Below are 17,307 nucleotides of genomic sequence, written 5' to 3'. Positions count from 1 at the left end.
ATTACTTGGCCCTCCAAAATATCATAGCAAGTCTGAACTCTAAAAAGTTAATTTCTAAAAAAGCCAGAGACCAGGAAAATACCATGCAACCAAGTAATACAGGAAGGCCTCGTGTGTATGCTTGCAATAAGAGCATTAATTGATTGTGTTGTAATCCTTCGCGTGCAGAATCAAACATGCACTTCAAATGGGTATTCCTGTGCTAGTGAGGAACACTACAAATACAAACACTGCTGCCTTTGATCCTGTAACTGTGCATTAAAAGTTGCTATTAATGCTCCTAAGATTACATGTAAATGTATGCCCATCTGTTCGTTTTAGACTGATGGCTCATCTGGCCCTTGGAAACGTTTAAAGGAACAGATCATAATTTTATATTTAGGATAATATTGTAGTGCAACTCAAGCCAGATTTATCAGGAATAGTTCTGTTATTACTTCTCTCTATTCCTATCTTTAAGAGGATATCTAGACAGGAGGGAATTCTACAGCTCAGCAATTTCTAGACCATGTTAAAACCATATGTGGGTTAGGGTTGCCAAATTCCAAGAGGTAGTTGGAGAACTCCTGCTATTACAACATTTCTCTAGGTGACAGAGATCAGTTCACCTGGAGAAAGTGGGTGTTTTTGAAGGTGACTCTTATTGCATTATACCCCATTGACATCTCTCCCCTCTCCAAACCCCACCCCCAAAATCTCCAGTTATTTTTCCAAACTGGAGCTGGTAACCCTAACATGACTAAATGCCTTGTCAAGAAGCAGCTTCTAAAGTCCAGACCGTGCTGAGTCAAGAGATGTGCCAATTCAGACTGCAGGTGGGGGCTCACATAGCTGAATGCTTCTCTCTCCAAAAACATTATTGGTATATGGAAAACAAATACTGGTTTCTAGCCTAGCCTTCTCCTGCACATTCTAGTTTTCTATTCTGGTCGTTTTGGTTTTTTTGCCTAAAAGAACTTAACACCATGTGAGTCTGGACTGCAGACTGAAGGCATACTCAAGGTTACAGATTCACCTCAGTGAAAACAAGGCCTAAATTGCCATTCAATGCATTAATATTTACTTCTGCAATCAAGTTCCATTAAGTTCCAAAGTCTTCAAAAGAAGATAGCTAGACAATTGTTTTCTAAAACGTGAAGAAAACACATGAATCACTATCTAAATGTCAACCTATCCAAAAGGTTTAGATAAAGTTGCTGAGTGGTAAGAAAGCAGAGCAAAAGTTGCAGACAGGCCTTTCTAGCTTGTTAATAGCACAACCTGACTTCTCAAACCTGATTTGCCAGTTGCTTTTGTTAGATTTGCTAGCCTATGATCTTTTCACCAGGCAAAGACAAGAATTTAAATTAAGTTCCTCTAAATGTCACAAAAGCTTGCTGTTCCATATCCCCACAAGCTAATTTTTAATTTCTTTAACTAGTCAGCAATGAGGTAGTCAAAGCAGCTTGACAGTCAGCATTCTTATCCCAAGCCATCTTCTTGTGTCCCCATTAGCCAAAGAAAGTTACAATGACATACAACCCCCTGCAAGGTCACACCACATTTCTGAATGGCCTCATAGCTTGTGGCCACAGCTTGGAGCAGCAGCAGATTCTACAGGTGTGAAAAGAGATGGCTACATGATGTATGTGAACATGCAAGGCTTTGTATGAGAGGACAGCAGCCATCTTAGACTGTTTAAGACCGTACAGAGCTAACACATGCCCATAATAGAATCAAGTTAGAAGCTAGCAAATGCCTCCATGTCTTATTTACATTATTTAAAGTTCAAAGCTAGACAGACTTAGCCAGTCCTCCACCTGCATTTGCAGGAGCACCTTTAATGCTGCTTGTACAACTTTAAGTCTTTTGAAAAACAGCATACAACTGACATTTCCCAAAAGAATTACTATATTTCACAGCCACAGCATTTCAGACTGTGGCGTTTTCATTGTGATAAACAACTTAAATCAAGGTATGGGGTTTGTTTTGGGGGTTTTTTTTAGCAAAAAACTGTAGTTTAGATCAAGGACTGGATTACCCCCTCTAAACCAGTCACTCCAAAGTAATGAGCTATTTCAAATGGTGTTTTTATTCAGGTGATGCGCCAAGTGCTAATTCTTCAGGACTACAGGGAGATAACAAACAGATCAATGCCACTGTTCTTAGCTCCGGGTCCCACTCATCCTTTGCCCAGTGCTCAATCTCCTACAAACCATCTCTTTGATTTGACTACAACAGATTTTATTTAATTCTGAGTCAGAGATGGTGATGGATTAGATCTCTCTGTGGGGCTCTAGGTAATCAGATCCCAAATATTCCTACACCAAAGACCTCTGACCCCCTGCCAAACTGTAACCAGACTTGATTCCCAAATTTGATAAGCAACTATGATGATTGTCTCCATGTTTATAGAATATTTGTGGTAATATTTGTTGAAACAATTTTACCGTTCTCTGTCCTCAACGTTAAATGATTCCTAGAGACTACATAGCAATACTCAAGTTTAACTAAAGATTTAAGAGACTTATGTGATAATAGACATTAGTTTGAATTACTAAACTAACAGCTGCCCAAAGCACTCATTCATAAGGTTTATGAGTACTTGAAGTAGTTTAATTTATCACTGAAGCTGAAAGAACAGCCTGGACTACTCAGCTGAAGAAATCATCAATATTTCATTACATCTATCAAGCAGATCATTTTGTTAAAAATGCAAACCTTTTCTATTCCTGTTCTCAATCATTCCAGATCTTTATCTGACACTCATATAGGAAGCATTATAATTACAGGCATTTAAAACAAGAATATGAAAATATACTAAAAATAATCACCCATTCCACATAACAATTAAATCTTCAATTTTGTATGCTTTTAAAATACAACTTAAAACTGAAGGCCTGATATGTTGTAAGAGCAAAACCAACTCTACAGAAACCATGATTACTTAACATTTTGCTGTATCATTAACCACACTGCATACTTACTTTTCTCCTTGGATAACCGAGGTTATGAAATCAAAGAGTAGCATTAAACATTTAGCAAGTGGTTTACTAACAAAAAGTATAATGTTAACAGTATATCAGCAAAAAAGCTGCTTTTCTTTAAAGTGAGTATGAACGTATGAATATTCCTAACCTGTAAAATGATTCCTCCACATAATATCAGCGAAACTCATTGGTGGGCCACTGGGAGGGTAGTGTTTACCTTTAAGAGGCTCATGATCAGTCCTTATCATATCCATTAATGAGTTTTCCAAAGAGTGCAAGTTAAAAGTATCATAGGGCCGATTCCGGTCCTAGGAAAAAACAACGAAAAAGGACTGTTACAAAGTCATCAATAAATAACGCAAGCACACTTCTTCACCACAAGTTAGTGTTTAAATGAGAAATGTAATAGCATCAGAACACAGACAGAGAACCATCCAGATTTACATCCTTTTCGCTAAACAATTTATTTTGGTACAATCCGACTGTTACAATAGATAATGGACACGATCTTAGCATGGCTGTTTCTCTGAGCAGAACATTCCCATATATACACAGAAAACTAGCATCAGATTGGAATAAAACACTTAGAAATGTTCCTTCCTATCATACAGTTACACATCTGGAAAGGATCAGAATATCACCAAAACAAAATCCATACCTAAGGAATTCCTGTCCCCCTCAGATATTAACTGAGAAACTGAAACATTCTGTGAGCAAAAGAGAAGATGCGCTACAATGAAATACACAAACTGGAACCCACATTACTGTGTCGTACCTGTCTTCCATACCACTAAACTAGAATGGGCAAAGCAGACTATTAAGGCACATGAATAAATCCAAAATAAGAGCCCTTTTGTTTTCCTTTAATCCCTCTACTGATCTCACATTAAGATTACTGAAAATACAGTACAGAAACCTACCTTCAGTAAAGGTGAATTTATATCGCTAAATGTCTTTGTAAAATAAACAGGTGTAAAGTAATAGGGGGGGAAAGGTTCTCCCACAAACAATGTTCCCTCAAAACTACTGTTTGTATCTTTGGGATGCATATGAACTGCATACCTGCAAAATAGGCAAGAACTCGCACACAGTGAGACTGCACAAACAACTCTGGATAAAAGGAGAAGTGCAGCAAAAGAATAGGCTGCATGCAGCAACTCCTTGAAAATCGTCACCAGATTCATCCAGTTTATTTCAGTACTAGTGTGTGCTGCATATAAAATCAATTATTAATCCTCAAGAGCCTATAAAACTGTTTAGCAGATATTCTAAATTTAACATTCTAAATAATTTTATTGAAATTCTAAACCATTTACATATTGATTCAAGTTACTGCTTTGCCAAGAGTTAAATAAGGGCAGACCTTGTTTATCTATACAGAGCTGAAGGAAAAACATGACGATCAGCTTGACTGGTATCATACTCATGAACCCATCTGTGAGATAATCTTATTGATCAACAGGAATGTGATCCCACTTCAGTGAATAACACAGTAACCTGACAGTTGGATTAAATGGTACTCCACTTTCAGGGTTAGGTGCCATCTCTCTTGCATGGGCAAAGTGGCACATTTATATGCCATCAGTGAACACAGGAGATTTTGTTCTGCACACAGGGCCTAGAAGATGCTCTGTGAAATTCTTGCATTCTAGAGAGAGTGCACCAGCACTATACAAGGACTAATCAGAAGGGCAGTAAGGAAAGGGTTACAGAAGCAGCACAATTGTAAAAGAGTTCCGTGCAAAGCAGCCTAGGGAATTTTCAGCCCAAGTACTTGCTGAATCCCTCCTTCCCCAAGCACATGAGTCTGGACCGACATTAATCATCATTATGATCTTTCACTAAGGAGCTCAGGGGAGCACTCATTTGAGTCCTCAACCCTTCGGTGAGGCAGGTTAGTAAATAACTTGCTCAATGACGAACTGCTCCCTGGTTCAAGGGGGATTTGATTCCAGGTCTCTCCAGCCTAAGTCCCTAAGACATTAAAAGGGTGAGGACAAAAACCATACCCAAACTACTATCCTCTCTCCTCTAACGTAGTTAACACACAATATACATCTTCTGAAGTTTGTCAGTTAAAATGGTAATAGCTTATGCATATTGCATATAGCTCATGCATATTGCATATTTTCAAATGACCAACCCTAACTCTGACACTAACGGCCTACCAAAACCTGGCTTTGAATCTGGGCAAGACCACTGCTGACTTCATATCTTCATCAGGTGACACTAAATTATAAAGTCTATGCCGGGAGCAAGTGACAGTTCCCCTTCCTTTGGGTATATCCAGATGCAAAGAAAGGATTTTAAGCACCCTAGTTCAAAGTCAGTTGAAAACATTTGAACCTGAAACTATTAACCAACTGGATACCTGGTATTCTAGCAGATCTATAATATATATGTGCTGCACACATGCAATAGTCCATTAATCAATATTAATGTTTAACTCGGCTAGCAATTTAAAAGAGAAAGAAGGGAAAGGGGTAACATTTCCATCATGCCATAAACTGACAACATCTAAGGTTCTCTCAGCTATGGGCTTCCTCTCCTGCAGAGTTTAATATGGAAGAAGGAAGATCTTGTCAGTTGCCACGATATCCAACTAGAGATCAGGAAAAGGAGGCTGAGACCTACATATAATTATTTTGTTTGTTTGTTTGTTTGACATTGTTTTGTCTGGGGCCATGGTGCTAAAACCAACTGTAACTGATGTCCAGCAGACTTCATTTTTGTTGTAAAATTTTCCAAATATTCAGTGTTTCCCCTAATGTTCCTTTTACATAGTTTTGTAATATGCTTGCTGACCTACTTTGAAAACTCTTCCTATTTCCCAGTTGCACTGTACATCACTCCCAAAACATGCAGCTGAAAAAATATACCGTAGTTCACCTGACCCAGCACTTCAGAGTTGAAGAGCCCTTATTTCTGCCACAGACATTAGAACACAAATATTGCAAACTGCTTTTCTTTAGTGTCTGACGAAAAATTTAAAGCCATCATTTTTTCTTTATGACTTCACTTTGCAAGTTATCTGCAGACATTTTTGTAACTGACTGAGCACTTAGCAGCGGCATTTAGGTTTATGGTTGCCCGGCGCTAAACAAAATGCTTTAGATAAAATCTACTCAAGTTCTCTTGGAATTACAGCTGCTCTCCAAGCTACAGAGACTGGTCCCACTAGCGGAAATGGCAACTTCAGAAGGCAGGCTGTATGGCAGCGTTTCTCAACATGGGGGTCGCAACCCCTTTGGGGGTCGAACGACCCTTTCACAGGGGTCGCCTAACACTCTCTGCATCAGTGTTCTCCATCTGTAAAATGGGTTGGGGGTCACCACAACATGAGAACTGTTTTAAAGGGTCGTGGCATTAGGAAGGTTGAGAACCACTGCTGTATGGCATCACATCCCCGCTGGGCTCCCTCCCCAAATTCTGCCCTCTATGGGTACCACTCCCAAATTGCCAGGAATTTCCCAGTTAGGTGTTGGCAGCCCTTTATACAAGGCAGAAGCAAAAAGCACATCATCTGCATGTGTCCCCCTGATTCTAAACAGGGGAAAACAGGACAACAAGCAAGCGGGCCCCATGAGCCAAAGTTTTGAAGCATCATGCCCAACACAAAAGGGGGGCTCCCATTTAAAAAGCAAAAGGGGTGTGTAGATAAAGACTGCAGAATCGTACTCCTATGAGCTGCTGACCTTGTATAGCCCCTTTCTGTCAAGCACTTTTCTTTCAACTAGTCACCTGCAATATCTGGGTTCACCCGAGGGAAAACAGACATTGGAGGACAAACTAGATGAAAGTAAACCAGTTGTGGAATCCTCACACATTAAAAGTGAATATGCACACACATTCCACGTCATTATCCCAAGCGAACGAACCCACCAGCACGCCTAATTTATCCAAGCAAACAAACCCACCAGGAGGCCTAACTGATGTGGTGAGCTAATCCGATCACATGCTTTCTGATATGGCTCTAGCACTTCAGACTGTGGCCCATTCTCTTAGTGCTCCAAGATCTTTCAGCACTGTGTCAAACACTGAGCTGCAGACAGCTGAGCAAAATAAAAACCGGAAAGTTGACAAGTTTCTTCTTTTTCTGCCTATCACAGAGAGACAGCACCTATCTCTGCTAGCACTCCTGAAACTGCACTAAAGCAAAACCATCACTTAATAACTGTTTAAGGCAAAGTCACCAAAGAAAAACTGTCATATTTGTTCAGTTCTGTGATCTAAGAAATGACTTTTTTCTCTTTAGCTCAGCTACACAAAATCCTTGGGAATCACTGGGTGAAGGACATCATGGAAGTTACCACCTCCAATACGACAGGACAACTAGTACTGTGTAAAAATCAGTTTGACACTTCTAAAATTTGACACTTCTAAAATTTGACACTTCTAAAATTAACTAACAGGTTAGCAGCTTACCACTTCTGTTTCAGCTGTATTCGTCTAAAAGCACTCCCAAGTAAGCCAATTTTAGATCACTCAGGAGTAATTCAAACCATCCTCCTTTAGAAGAAGTCCTCATAAGAATACAGCCATTTCTTGAGAGCCTTTATTTAAATAGACTATGCTAATTAAGAATTTTTTTCTCAACCTCAGATATAAAAATATACACTGTCCTGGCATCTGTGCATATGCTTTGATGTTTTACTATCAGAAGGCAATTTATTCTGCTCATGTTTTAATTACAACAATAAGCTACAGAAAAAAATATTCTGGAAGAAAAATCCTTGAATGAAGCTTAGTTAAAAAATTGCGCCAAGCACTTGTCTTGCTGTAATGAGCTGAACATATATTCACGCTGTTAACATGAGTATAGGTGAGTGAACACAATTATATAACACTTTCTTCTTTGGCTGATTCCAGTGGTGGGATTCAAATAATTAACAACCAGTTCCGGTGGAGGGATTCAAATAATTTAACAACTGGTTGTTTACAAGCACCATTTTAACAACTGGTTCTGCCGAAGTGGTGCGAACCTGCTGAATCCCACCACTGGCTGATACCCTAATTTATCTCACCTTCTCAAGATTTCTCTCAAGATCGTTAAATTATGGAATTCATTACTGCAAGATGTGAAGATCACCACCAGTTTAGATAGTTTTTTGAAAAAGAACACAAACGAAAGAAGATCTAATTAGTTAATTCAGGACAATCAATGAACTGATATTAGTTATAGCAGCTAATTGAGCTTTCCTTTAAACAGACATCATTCCTGCTTGTGAATGAGTACCCAGAGGCAGCTGCTGCTGAAAGCAGAACGCTATACATAGATGGATTTTGGTCTGACCAAGCAAGGCAATTCTTATATTCTTCATGGCTAGATGGAAAAAGAAATCCAAAGTGTTTGACAAGACACAACACAATAAAACATTTCTAGTTGTGTTAACTGCTGTCTGTCAAATTTCTAAAGCTACAACAGCTAATTTAATGGTGACTTAAAAAATTAAAATGGCATATGGTTGAGAAGAATATTACTGCAGGAAAGAATGCAATGGAAAGAACAAAGGTGAGTGATGTGCAAATAATTCTAATGAAGCAGGATGACAACAATGACTTTATCAGAGCAGATTTTCCCTATGAAAGCCTTATTCATAAAACTCTGTTCAGCAGGGTGCAACAACCTTTTTAATTTTAAGTTAAGTTGGAGGTTAACCAATTTTATAGTATCTCATAATATGTTATCATTCAACGTTCATGAATCACATTAATTCGTTAGTGTTTTATAAAATGTGAAGTACATGAAGAACCAGAAATGGATTTTCTTCAACAGATCTACACTGGTGACAACAGCCCTTCCCTATTTCCTATATCATGGGCTTAACCTTACTCGTGGTTGCTTGCCAGAGTTTATTTCGCTGCAGTAGAATTTTACATTAATTCCAAGAAGGAATTAACTCTTAACTCTATTTCCCAAAGATTTAAGGATATCATGGACTGCCAAAAAGACAAACCAGTGGGTTCGACATCAAATCAAGTCTAAACTTTCCCTAGAAGCTAAAATGTCTAAACTGAGGCTGTTGTACTTTGGTCACATTATGATAAGACAAGAGTCTTCTGGAAAAGACAATAATGCTAGGAAAGGGTGAGGGCAGCAGGAAAACACAACATGAGATGGATCGACTGTAAAGGAAGTCACGGCCCTCAGTCTGAAAGACCTGAGCAAGGCTAACAACAGGACATTTGGGAGGACATTCATTCATAGGGTCACTGAAGGCAGAACTAAAATGACAGCCCTTAACGTACACACACTTCCCAATCACACACAACTGAGCTCCTATCCAGGGAGTATTAAGCAGGTTTACTTGGAAGTAAAGCCCATTTTATTTAGTGCAGCTTCCTCCCAGGAACGACATGTCTTTAGGATTGCTCTTGTGGTTTCTGCCTTAACAACTGTAAAAGTATGTTGCATTTTGTTTTTAAAATATAAGACAGTTATTATCAGCGGAATAACTTCAAAAGTCACATAGCGACCTACATTGTATGGTCTCCAATTATTTGCTCTTGGCTTCAACACTAATGTACAAGTCACATTTCTATCCTTCAACATCTCAAGAGAGCTTCTCTCTTTTCCTCAGAACACAGTTCAATGGAAGCAGTATCATTACTGTAAATGTAAAAATCCCATATTTCAACTTAAACCAAATGTGACAGCTTAGAACTAAAAAGGTGATTCACGTGCTACAATTACAGTACATTTTCAGACACCAGACATTTATTCAACTAAAGCTTATTTTCCAGTGGAAGAATCACTCCAAAGAGCTAAATAGTTTTCCAGATCTATATTTATAAATGGTCAACAACGGGCATGTAGTCAGAAAAAATGGTATTCACTGCTTATTTTTAAAACATTAAGTATAAGGCAAAGAACCAAGGAAGCCTTTTTATACTTTGATTAATTTGTAAGAATTTAAGATCAAGTTTAAATACAAGGGTTTTCAACATCCAATTATAGTAACCTATTATTTTAAAAGTGCTTATAAAACAGCAGAGTAATATACACCATTTAATTATAGACAACTATTTTAAATATATTAAATGACCTGGTATAATTATTCTCTTGATTTAGCAGTGTTTACAACTTGCATGTCAGCAGCTGAACAGAAGAGGGTGCGGGTGAAACACAACCCTAAATATTGTGGAACTGTCATGGAAAAGCACACAAAGGTTGTTATAGCTGACTATCATTGTCGACTGGTGTTCTAGTGGGAAAAAGTTGTATGATCCACATCTGCTCCAATGGATTCATATTAACACTATCCAAAACACTTCCCCCCCCCCACAAAGGTCGTGACTGAATCCTCTATCGTTTTGAATTAAAGTTAGATGATTTAATCATCAATTTTAACTATTTTAAATAGTTACTGAATCCATTGATTAATATACTACTTTGAACAACAACAAATGAACTGTAGCAAATTTGCAGGGAATTAATTTTATGTTGGAGTTTAAGCGACATGAAAAATTATTCAGCCAGCATTCTTAGTGCAACCTATTCATCAGTTTTCTGGTATGCTGACCTGTTTTAGCAGCATCTGGTACTTCATTACTAAGCCGAAACACAGCTATTGTACCATGTCATAGGAGTTAAAGTCATAATTCTTAACATTTGACTTGTGCTCTTGTTTTCCAACTACAGTATTTTAATTAGCAATAATCAACCACAGCTTGAAAGCAGCTAGAACAGTACTTTGTATCCATAGAATGAATGGATAAAATATCAATAAAGCTGTTACTTCTGAAAGCCAAGCTTTTACAATATTTAAAATATAGCTGTTGAATACTGGACCATCTTACCGGTAGCCCTTTTAAACGCTAGTCAACAACGCACAGGAAGAAATGTTCTTGGAGCCAAGACAGAGAGTCTGATGGCTTGCTCTTATTTCTGCTTGGGTAGCATAATTATTCTTTTAGAGCAGCATATGGCAGAACACTTGCATCTACCAGTATGGGATTAAAGAACATCATACCTTAAGAACTTAACATATTTTAAAATATATACTGTACATTAAAGGTCAGTCATTATTCAGATCTAAGCTTTTGCTCACAACTGATGTTATGTCCCTAATTTGCAGTAACATTTTCGAATTGCTCCCTTGTGGCATTCATCCAAAGGGCACAATGAGCACATAAACCAGAAAAGAATTTACAGCTTACTGTACTACATGAAAAGCTGACATATGGAAAAGTCTTCAGCAACACACAGAGTAAATAAGAAACAAACACTTCTCCCAACAGCAACACTAATCTAAAAGTCCACACATCCAAGTAACAACTGAGAGCAGGATTCTTCCAGAAGTAATTAGAACAATAGATTGAACATTGTCCTATAAGACAACCTTTACACCAAATGAAATGCTTGACGATGTGAATGCTGTAATATTTAACTAGGAAACATAAACACGGTTTTTAAAAAGGAATAATTATGAACAAGAGCTTAACATTCATTCAGAAAGAAGGAGTTGTGTCACACTGATTAAATAGAAAAGAGAGGTTTCTTCTTAAGTCTGACAAGTGTAACTATCAATGTTCTGTACACATTCAGACTGTAATTTTATCTTTATTTCCTTCATTTAAACCCTGACTTTCTCCCCAGTGGGAACCCAAGGCAGCTTACATAGTTCACCTCTCCTCCATATGACTGGCCCAAGGTCACTCAACAAAAATTTATGGCAGAGGGCTCAAACCTGGCTTCTCAGATCCAAGTCTGACACTCTTGACACTCTTACACCAAATTCATATAAATGTCCATACAAAAATGATTCAAGACCTTTTCCCTGTCAGTACTACTTGGCTTGCTTATGTAAAACAAGGCCATTGGATACTGAATCCAAACCAGAGACTGGGCCACATCCATTTCTGTGGTATGCTGATCAAATGACGTGACAGAAGTGCAAAGCCTCTTAGTATTTTACCATTCACCCACGCATCCTTCTTATAGTCATATGCAAGGATGGCAGTGATTATTAAAGAGTAATCATTTCTTGAATATCACCACTCAGGCCTAAATATTGAAAACAAGTCATTTTTCCCCACAGTTCATACACAAAGAAGCAAACAACATTCAGCACTAAATGGCCTAACATGTTTATTTCATGAGCATATCAAGCAGCAATGTAAAAACAAGGACTGAGCTATGGGTTGTTCCTAACACTAGAACTAATTAATCCGGTCAAGCAGCTCACTGTTAAAACTTCTATAATTTTTTTCTGCGTTATGAATGTCCATTAATTTTATTCATATAGGTCATCAGGGCTTACCTTCAGTGAACCCTAGAATTAGAATTTGATAAGCATGCCAATAATTTTGTAAGGGATCCCTAACCCTCACCTTCAGAATTACACAGTTTCTTGGACCTTTACAGTTTTTAACCTGACATCTATCTACGCTACAATCTACCACTCTGGCAGTCCATATATTGCCAGAGGCGAATGCAATAATACAGCAAAATCAGCAGAGCTGTAATGGCTCAAGAGAAGTCTGTCTCTGATATCCACCCATCCCCCTTGGCTTTTAGGCTGCAGAGACTGACTGACAGATGAGTAAACCCTGCTCCTCCTACTGCCCAGAAGAACCAATAGGAAATTAGCAACTCTCCCTTTAAACAGAATGAAGCAGCAAAATTAGGTTTGAAGGTACAGCCTAACCCTCTTGATTGAACAGCATTCTGAATACCTGAGAAAGGTTTACACTACACTACAAAAGCATAATTTATAATAAAAACATGATCTATATTATTGATTGCACATATTTAATACGATGCGACAGCTTCTACTTTGGACTGTGTTTCCTTAAAATCAGAAAATACAGGTAATTTCATTGCACTTTGAAAAGTATTCTCATTTATATATTTGGAAGCAGTGATCATTACAGCATCCAAACCAAAAAATGATGTTTTTCACAGATCCCAATGATATAGAATACAAGGTAAAGTGCACCCAACAATTTATTCAACCAAGTAGGCATTTCGCACCAAGACATGTTCCACTCTACATTAAAATTTCAGAGACTCTATTTTCCCTGTTTCGGTCATTGCAACTGATCTGCCCTGACATCTTAGATAACAAAACCAGCGAAGGACACTGCAGCTTTAAATATTTCAGGGCTTATGTAGTTAGTAAATAGGTTCCATTGCAATATGGCTGTGAAGGTCGTGTCCTGTTGTATCCTCCCTCTAATGTACAAAACAGAAGTGGGTATTTTTTTCTCCACAAAATACCTTCTCTGCATTCCTTAATCTTGTTGCTGTCATAAATTTCCTTATTGAAAGAGACTGATACTAAAGGCTTTCAACACACACACACCCAAAACTCCTGAATGTATTCACACCCACACCCTAAACAGAGACTGTATCATGATTACACTTTGGCATTTTATTTGCATTCATGTGCCTGATTTTGCAAACACAATCCTGTTCAACAATCCTGTTGAACTTCATTTCTTGGCATTAATAAGAAGGGCTCTTTAAAGAAAAAAGGTTTAGCCCTTTAATGCGGAAAAGGTAATTAACTGGATTCCTCAAGTGTCCATGGCTTTAGTCAGTCATTTAGTTCAAGATTTTCAGCCATCTATTTTAATGGATCTATAACGCTGCCATATTATCAAATATTCTAGGAATTCTGTATCAATCAAAATGCATCATACATAAAGCATACAAGCAGGGGAGAGGAATGATAAGAGAGCAGGGCGTCACCCAGCAGCAATTCTTCCTTCAACACCAGATTTAAAGGGGAACAAGAATTAAGTCTGCAAATACCATTGGACATAACGTATGTGACTTAGACGTTTGCCAAGACCAATATGAATGATTTCAGGTAAGATGGGTAACTGACACAGGTATTAACTGGAGTGGCAAGGTGGTATTTGGGTTCAGCCAGAACTGAAGGACAAACAGACACTGAAATATGTGCCCATCCCTCCCCCTCAACCTTTTGCATTCAATAAAAAGACTTTACCTGAAAGGGCAACAGATTGTTGCCATTATCTGTCCTAAATGCGCTGTCTTCCACCCAGGATTTGGGAGTTAGGGGAGCAGCCCTTGGGAACTTCGGTGGAGCAATGACATTGCTGGAGAAGGGCTTTTTCAGAGGTGAAATGGGATTGAGTGGGGACGGCACCCCAACCCCGACCCCGACCCCAACTCCCACACCGACTGCCCTTCGAGGGTCCCTGCCAGCTTGTAGCCCACCCCAAGGATTTGAAGGTGTACTCCAGGCTGCATTTTGGTGGTTATTCCAACTGGAAGGGGAAGAGGTGGAGGCTGAGGAGGAGGAAGGTTTGCTGGTCATGATGGGTTGATGGCTATAGGCTGCGTTTCGCTGAGCAAATGGTGCCTGGTTAGGGCTAACCGGGGATCTCCTTTGCTGCTGCTGGGCTTGCTGCTGTTGCTGCTGTTGGTGGTGCTGAGTCTGAGCTAGGCCGATCTGGGGGGAGAAAGTGCCTCCAAAAACAGGATTGACATGATGAGGGAAATTCTGGAAAAGCATTGTCCCATTAACTGGGGTAATCCCTTGGAAAAAGCTATCATCCACTGCATTTGTGGTTCCAGTGGACCAGGTGCTTCCGAAGGAGGGAGACAAGGAGGTGCCCGCTGTAGGTTCCTGCTGAGGCTGGTGGAAACTTAAGCCTGGCAAGATGGGGGACTCCATCTGCATCTTTTCCTTGCTATTTTGGGCAGGACCTGATGAGCCGATGCTAGTCACTGGGTTGCTGTCCTCTGGTTTGGGTGTCTCCGAAGCGATGGGCGTAGAAGGGGCTTCTGCTGCGGTTGGATCTTGCTGCTGCTGCTGCCGCTGCTGCTGGGGCTGGGCTTTGCTTTTGTCCATCAGTAAATCATCCTGCATGGTTTGCGCAGCTGAAACGAGAGGGAAGGGGGGAAATCCCACAAAGACAGACTGTTAGCATTCATACAGCTGCTTTCGCCTTCTGCCGCTCGCCACTGCTAGAATAAGGCTGCCGCAAGTTGCAAGGCAAGGCAAATACGTAATCCCACCCCCCCTCCCGAGTAAGCCGTTTCAATCAGCGTGATCGCTCCACGCCGCCTCTAAAAATACATTCGGAGACGCTTCACCCTTTTGGATGCCTCGGTCCCCTTCAGTGCAAAAGAAAGATGCGCTTGTAGGGCAGAGATATGCAGCAATTTCGCCACGTCTCTTTCTTTTACACCGGAACTCAGAGCTCTCGCCCTTCAATGAGAAACTGATTCTGGTTCCTGTTTTTCCGGGCACCCTCCTCCTCCTCCTCCTCGCCGCCTCCTCCTCCCCTGTTATTTGCATACGTCAATAAATACTGCTGCGTCCTTCAGCAAGGTTAAAAAGACAGCAGCCTTTAACTCTTCCCCACCCCCTTGCCTATGAATAGGCTTTTAAAGGAGCCGGCCGCCTGTTTTGCTTAATCAACAAACCGGTTCGGTCGGACAGCTGAAAACAGCTCCGAAGGACGCTCCCAAAACCTCGGTCACACGCGCTTGCTCCGAAGCGACTCCGGGGAGGAGGAGGGGGGGGGGAGCCTGCCCTTTCCAAACCACAATGGGCAGTTTTGCTCGACTAACCAGCCTCAAGCTTTCCCCTTCTTGCCATTCTTTCGGCCAAAGCAGCTGTTTCACGCAAACCTTTTCCCCTTGTTTATTCCAGAGTAATATACATGCAATGTAATCATTCAGGGAAGGGGAGGGAAAGGAAGGGGGGATGCACCGGCATCCTGAGCCCCGCATAACACTGGCACTGGTACGTATTCAGAGACGAACGATTCCCTCTAGGCAGCCCAAGGCAGCTTTTTCCACGCGTAGCCATAGGCGACCAATTAACATGGAACTGGCAAGATCATCACGAGGCAGCAGACAAAAATAGGGCGAGATGAAAATATGAGGATCCACCCGCTCCCGACCAGCACGGAAGCTATCGGAGGAAGGAGACCGACCACATACACACTTCAATAGGCCAAACAAAAGGCAGTCCGTCCCGATGAGACGCCAAGCAGAGGCACAAGGGATCCAGGTTTATTTCAACAAAAGGTTTTCCCCCGATATTTGGAACCCTACATCAAATATCCCTTACACACACACACGCGCGCGCGCGTACGTACGTAGTCCTTCAATGCACTTTTCCTTGCTTTGCTAGGCGATTGCATCCACTAAAGAACCAAGATATTAAAACAGCAGCTGCTTTAACAGTATTGAGGATTTTGAAGGGGGCAAATTTCCTTTCTCCCGTGTACTAAATTTAGAAGATTCCTGAATTCAAAACCTTTCTCAATAATAAAAATGATAATAAAACGGGTTGGTGTATGCCCACCACGGCGTTGATTGATAGCGACAATATATCCAGGCAAGGAAGTTTGCTAGGTATTTTCTCTGTGCACACGATCTCAAAAGGGATGGACTTTGGACAGTGCATAGACAGACAGCATAACGCTAAATTCCTAATCCCAAAAAGGAGTAAACTAGCGCATCTGTGGCACGCAGCTCTGCTGGTGAGTGAGGGAGGGAGGGAGGGAGGGAGGGGAGCCCTCTGAAAGCTGTTTAAAGCAGCACTGCAGTAAACCACGATAGTACAGGGCTTTGTGTAGTTTTCCATTAGATGCACTCCCAGCCACAGTGGGGGAAGACTTCACAAATACAAGAGATACACTATAAGGAACAACCAGGCAAATCGTTGTCTCTTTTAACAACCCCGTTTAGGTTTAGACACGCCAATGCGAACATTGAAACTGCTCCTCAGATGTCTTCGGTAATCACGAATTGATCGGGCAATCGAGGTCAGTTTCGATACGTTTGGGAACTTCATTGTGAGACAGTATCTGGATTCATATTATTATAATTCTTATTTTACATTGCTACTTGATACGTAAGATTTCACTACGAATGCCACCCTTTCTGTCAAGGTCAAACTCTACGGAACAAAACTGAGCTTTTATTTGACAATCTAGACAGCCATGTATTTACTACCGGGCTGGTATGCGATGCCTCTTGATTCCCTCCCCCCCTCCGGTGTATGTATTTGTTCCAGTCTAAAGTAATATCCCGGTACCGACAATACTTCATTTGCATGCAGTAACCCACGCAACCAAGGCAGAATTGCTAAGAACAGTTACCTTTTGAGTATTCTGTGTTTAAAGATCAACAAAAGGAAGGGACAGTGTGTCTATTTCCTTCTTTCGGGTTTGGTAATATGACAAATAGAGATTGCTCTGACAAGAGCACTTTGACAACTGTAAGCTCAAGGCGCATGTGCATTCACGGAATTGTGGGCATTGTAGTCTTTTCTTGAGCAAAGGCAGGCTGGGAAACCAGTGCTTACAGCGCAAATACAAGCTAACAAGACTGCAGCTAAGAGAT

At 40.4% G+C, this 17,307-nt stretch overlaps 2 protein-coding genes across 6 annotated transcripts in view; one reads left to right on the top strand and one right to left on the bottom strand.

Moving 5' to 3' along the window:
• CPEB3 (cytoplasmic polyadenylation element binding protein 3) overlaps nucleotides 1-17,307 on the bottom strand; it is a 90,706-nt gene that overhangs the window by 68,444 nt on the left and 4,955 nt on the right. The window contains exons 1-3 of one of the 5 annotated variants that reach the window (XM_048506658.1): nucleotides 17,064-17,130; nucleotides 13,928-14,826; nucleotides 3,118-3,277 (exon numbers count right to left, since the gene is read on the bottom strand). In XM_048506658.1, the coding sequence (XP_048362615.1) occupies nucleotides 3,118-3,277; nucleotides 13,928-14,815 (1,048 nt within the window). In that variant the 5' untranslated portion in view covers nucleotides 14,816-14,826; nucleotides 17,064-17,130. Of the gene's footprint in view, nucleotides 1-3,117; nucleotides 3,278-13,927; nucleotides 14,827-15,042; nucleotides 15,166-15,375; nucleotides 15,434-15,522; nucleotides 15,620-17,063; nucleotides 17,131-17,307 lie in introns of those variants that run through there. The other 4 variants (XM_048506661.1, XM_048506660.1, XM_048506657.1 and 1 more) reach the window with 4 other exon arrangements.
• The window catches only part of MARCHF5 (membrane associated ring-CH-type finger 5), a 41,695-nt gene continuing 40,734 nt past the window's right edge, over nucleotides 16,347-17,307 (top strand). The window contains exon 1 of the mRNA XM_048506878.1: nucleotides 16,347-16,442. Coding sequence (XP_048362835.1) covers nucleotides 16,347-16,442 — 96 coding nt within the window. The remainder of the gene's footprint in view (nucleotides 16,443-17,307) is intronic.

The sequence above is a fragment of the Sphaerodactylus townsendi genome, linkage group LG08, assembly GCF_021028975.2.
Source record: "Sphaerodactylus townsendi isolate TG3544 linkage group LG08, MPM_Stown_v2.3, whole genome shotgun sequence".
In the NCBI taxonomy this organism is placed as follows: Eukaryota; Metazoa; Chordata; class Lepidosauria; order Squamata; family Sphaerodactylidae; genus Sphaerodactylus; species Sphaerodactylus townsendi.
This window is presented reverse-complemented; position numbering and strand designations above follow the sequence as displayed.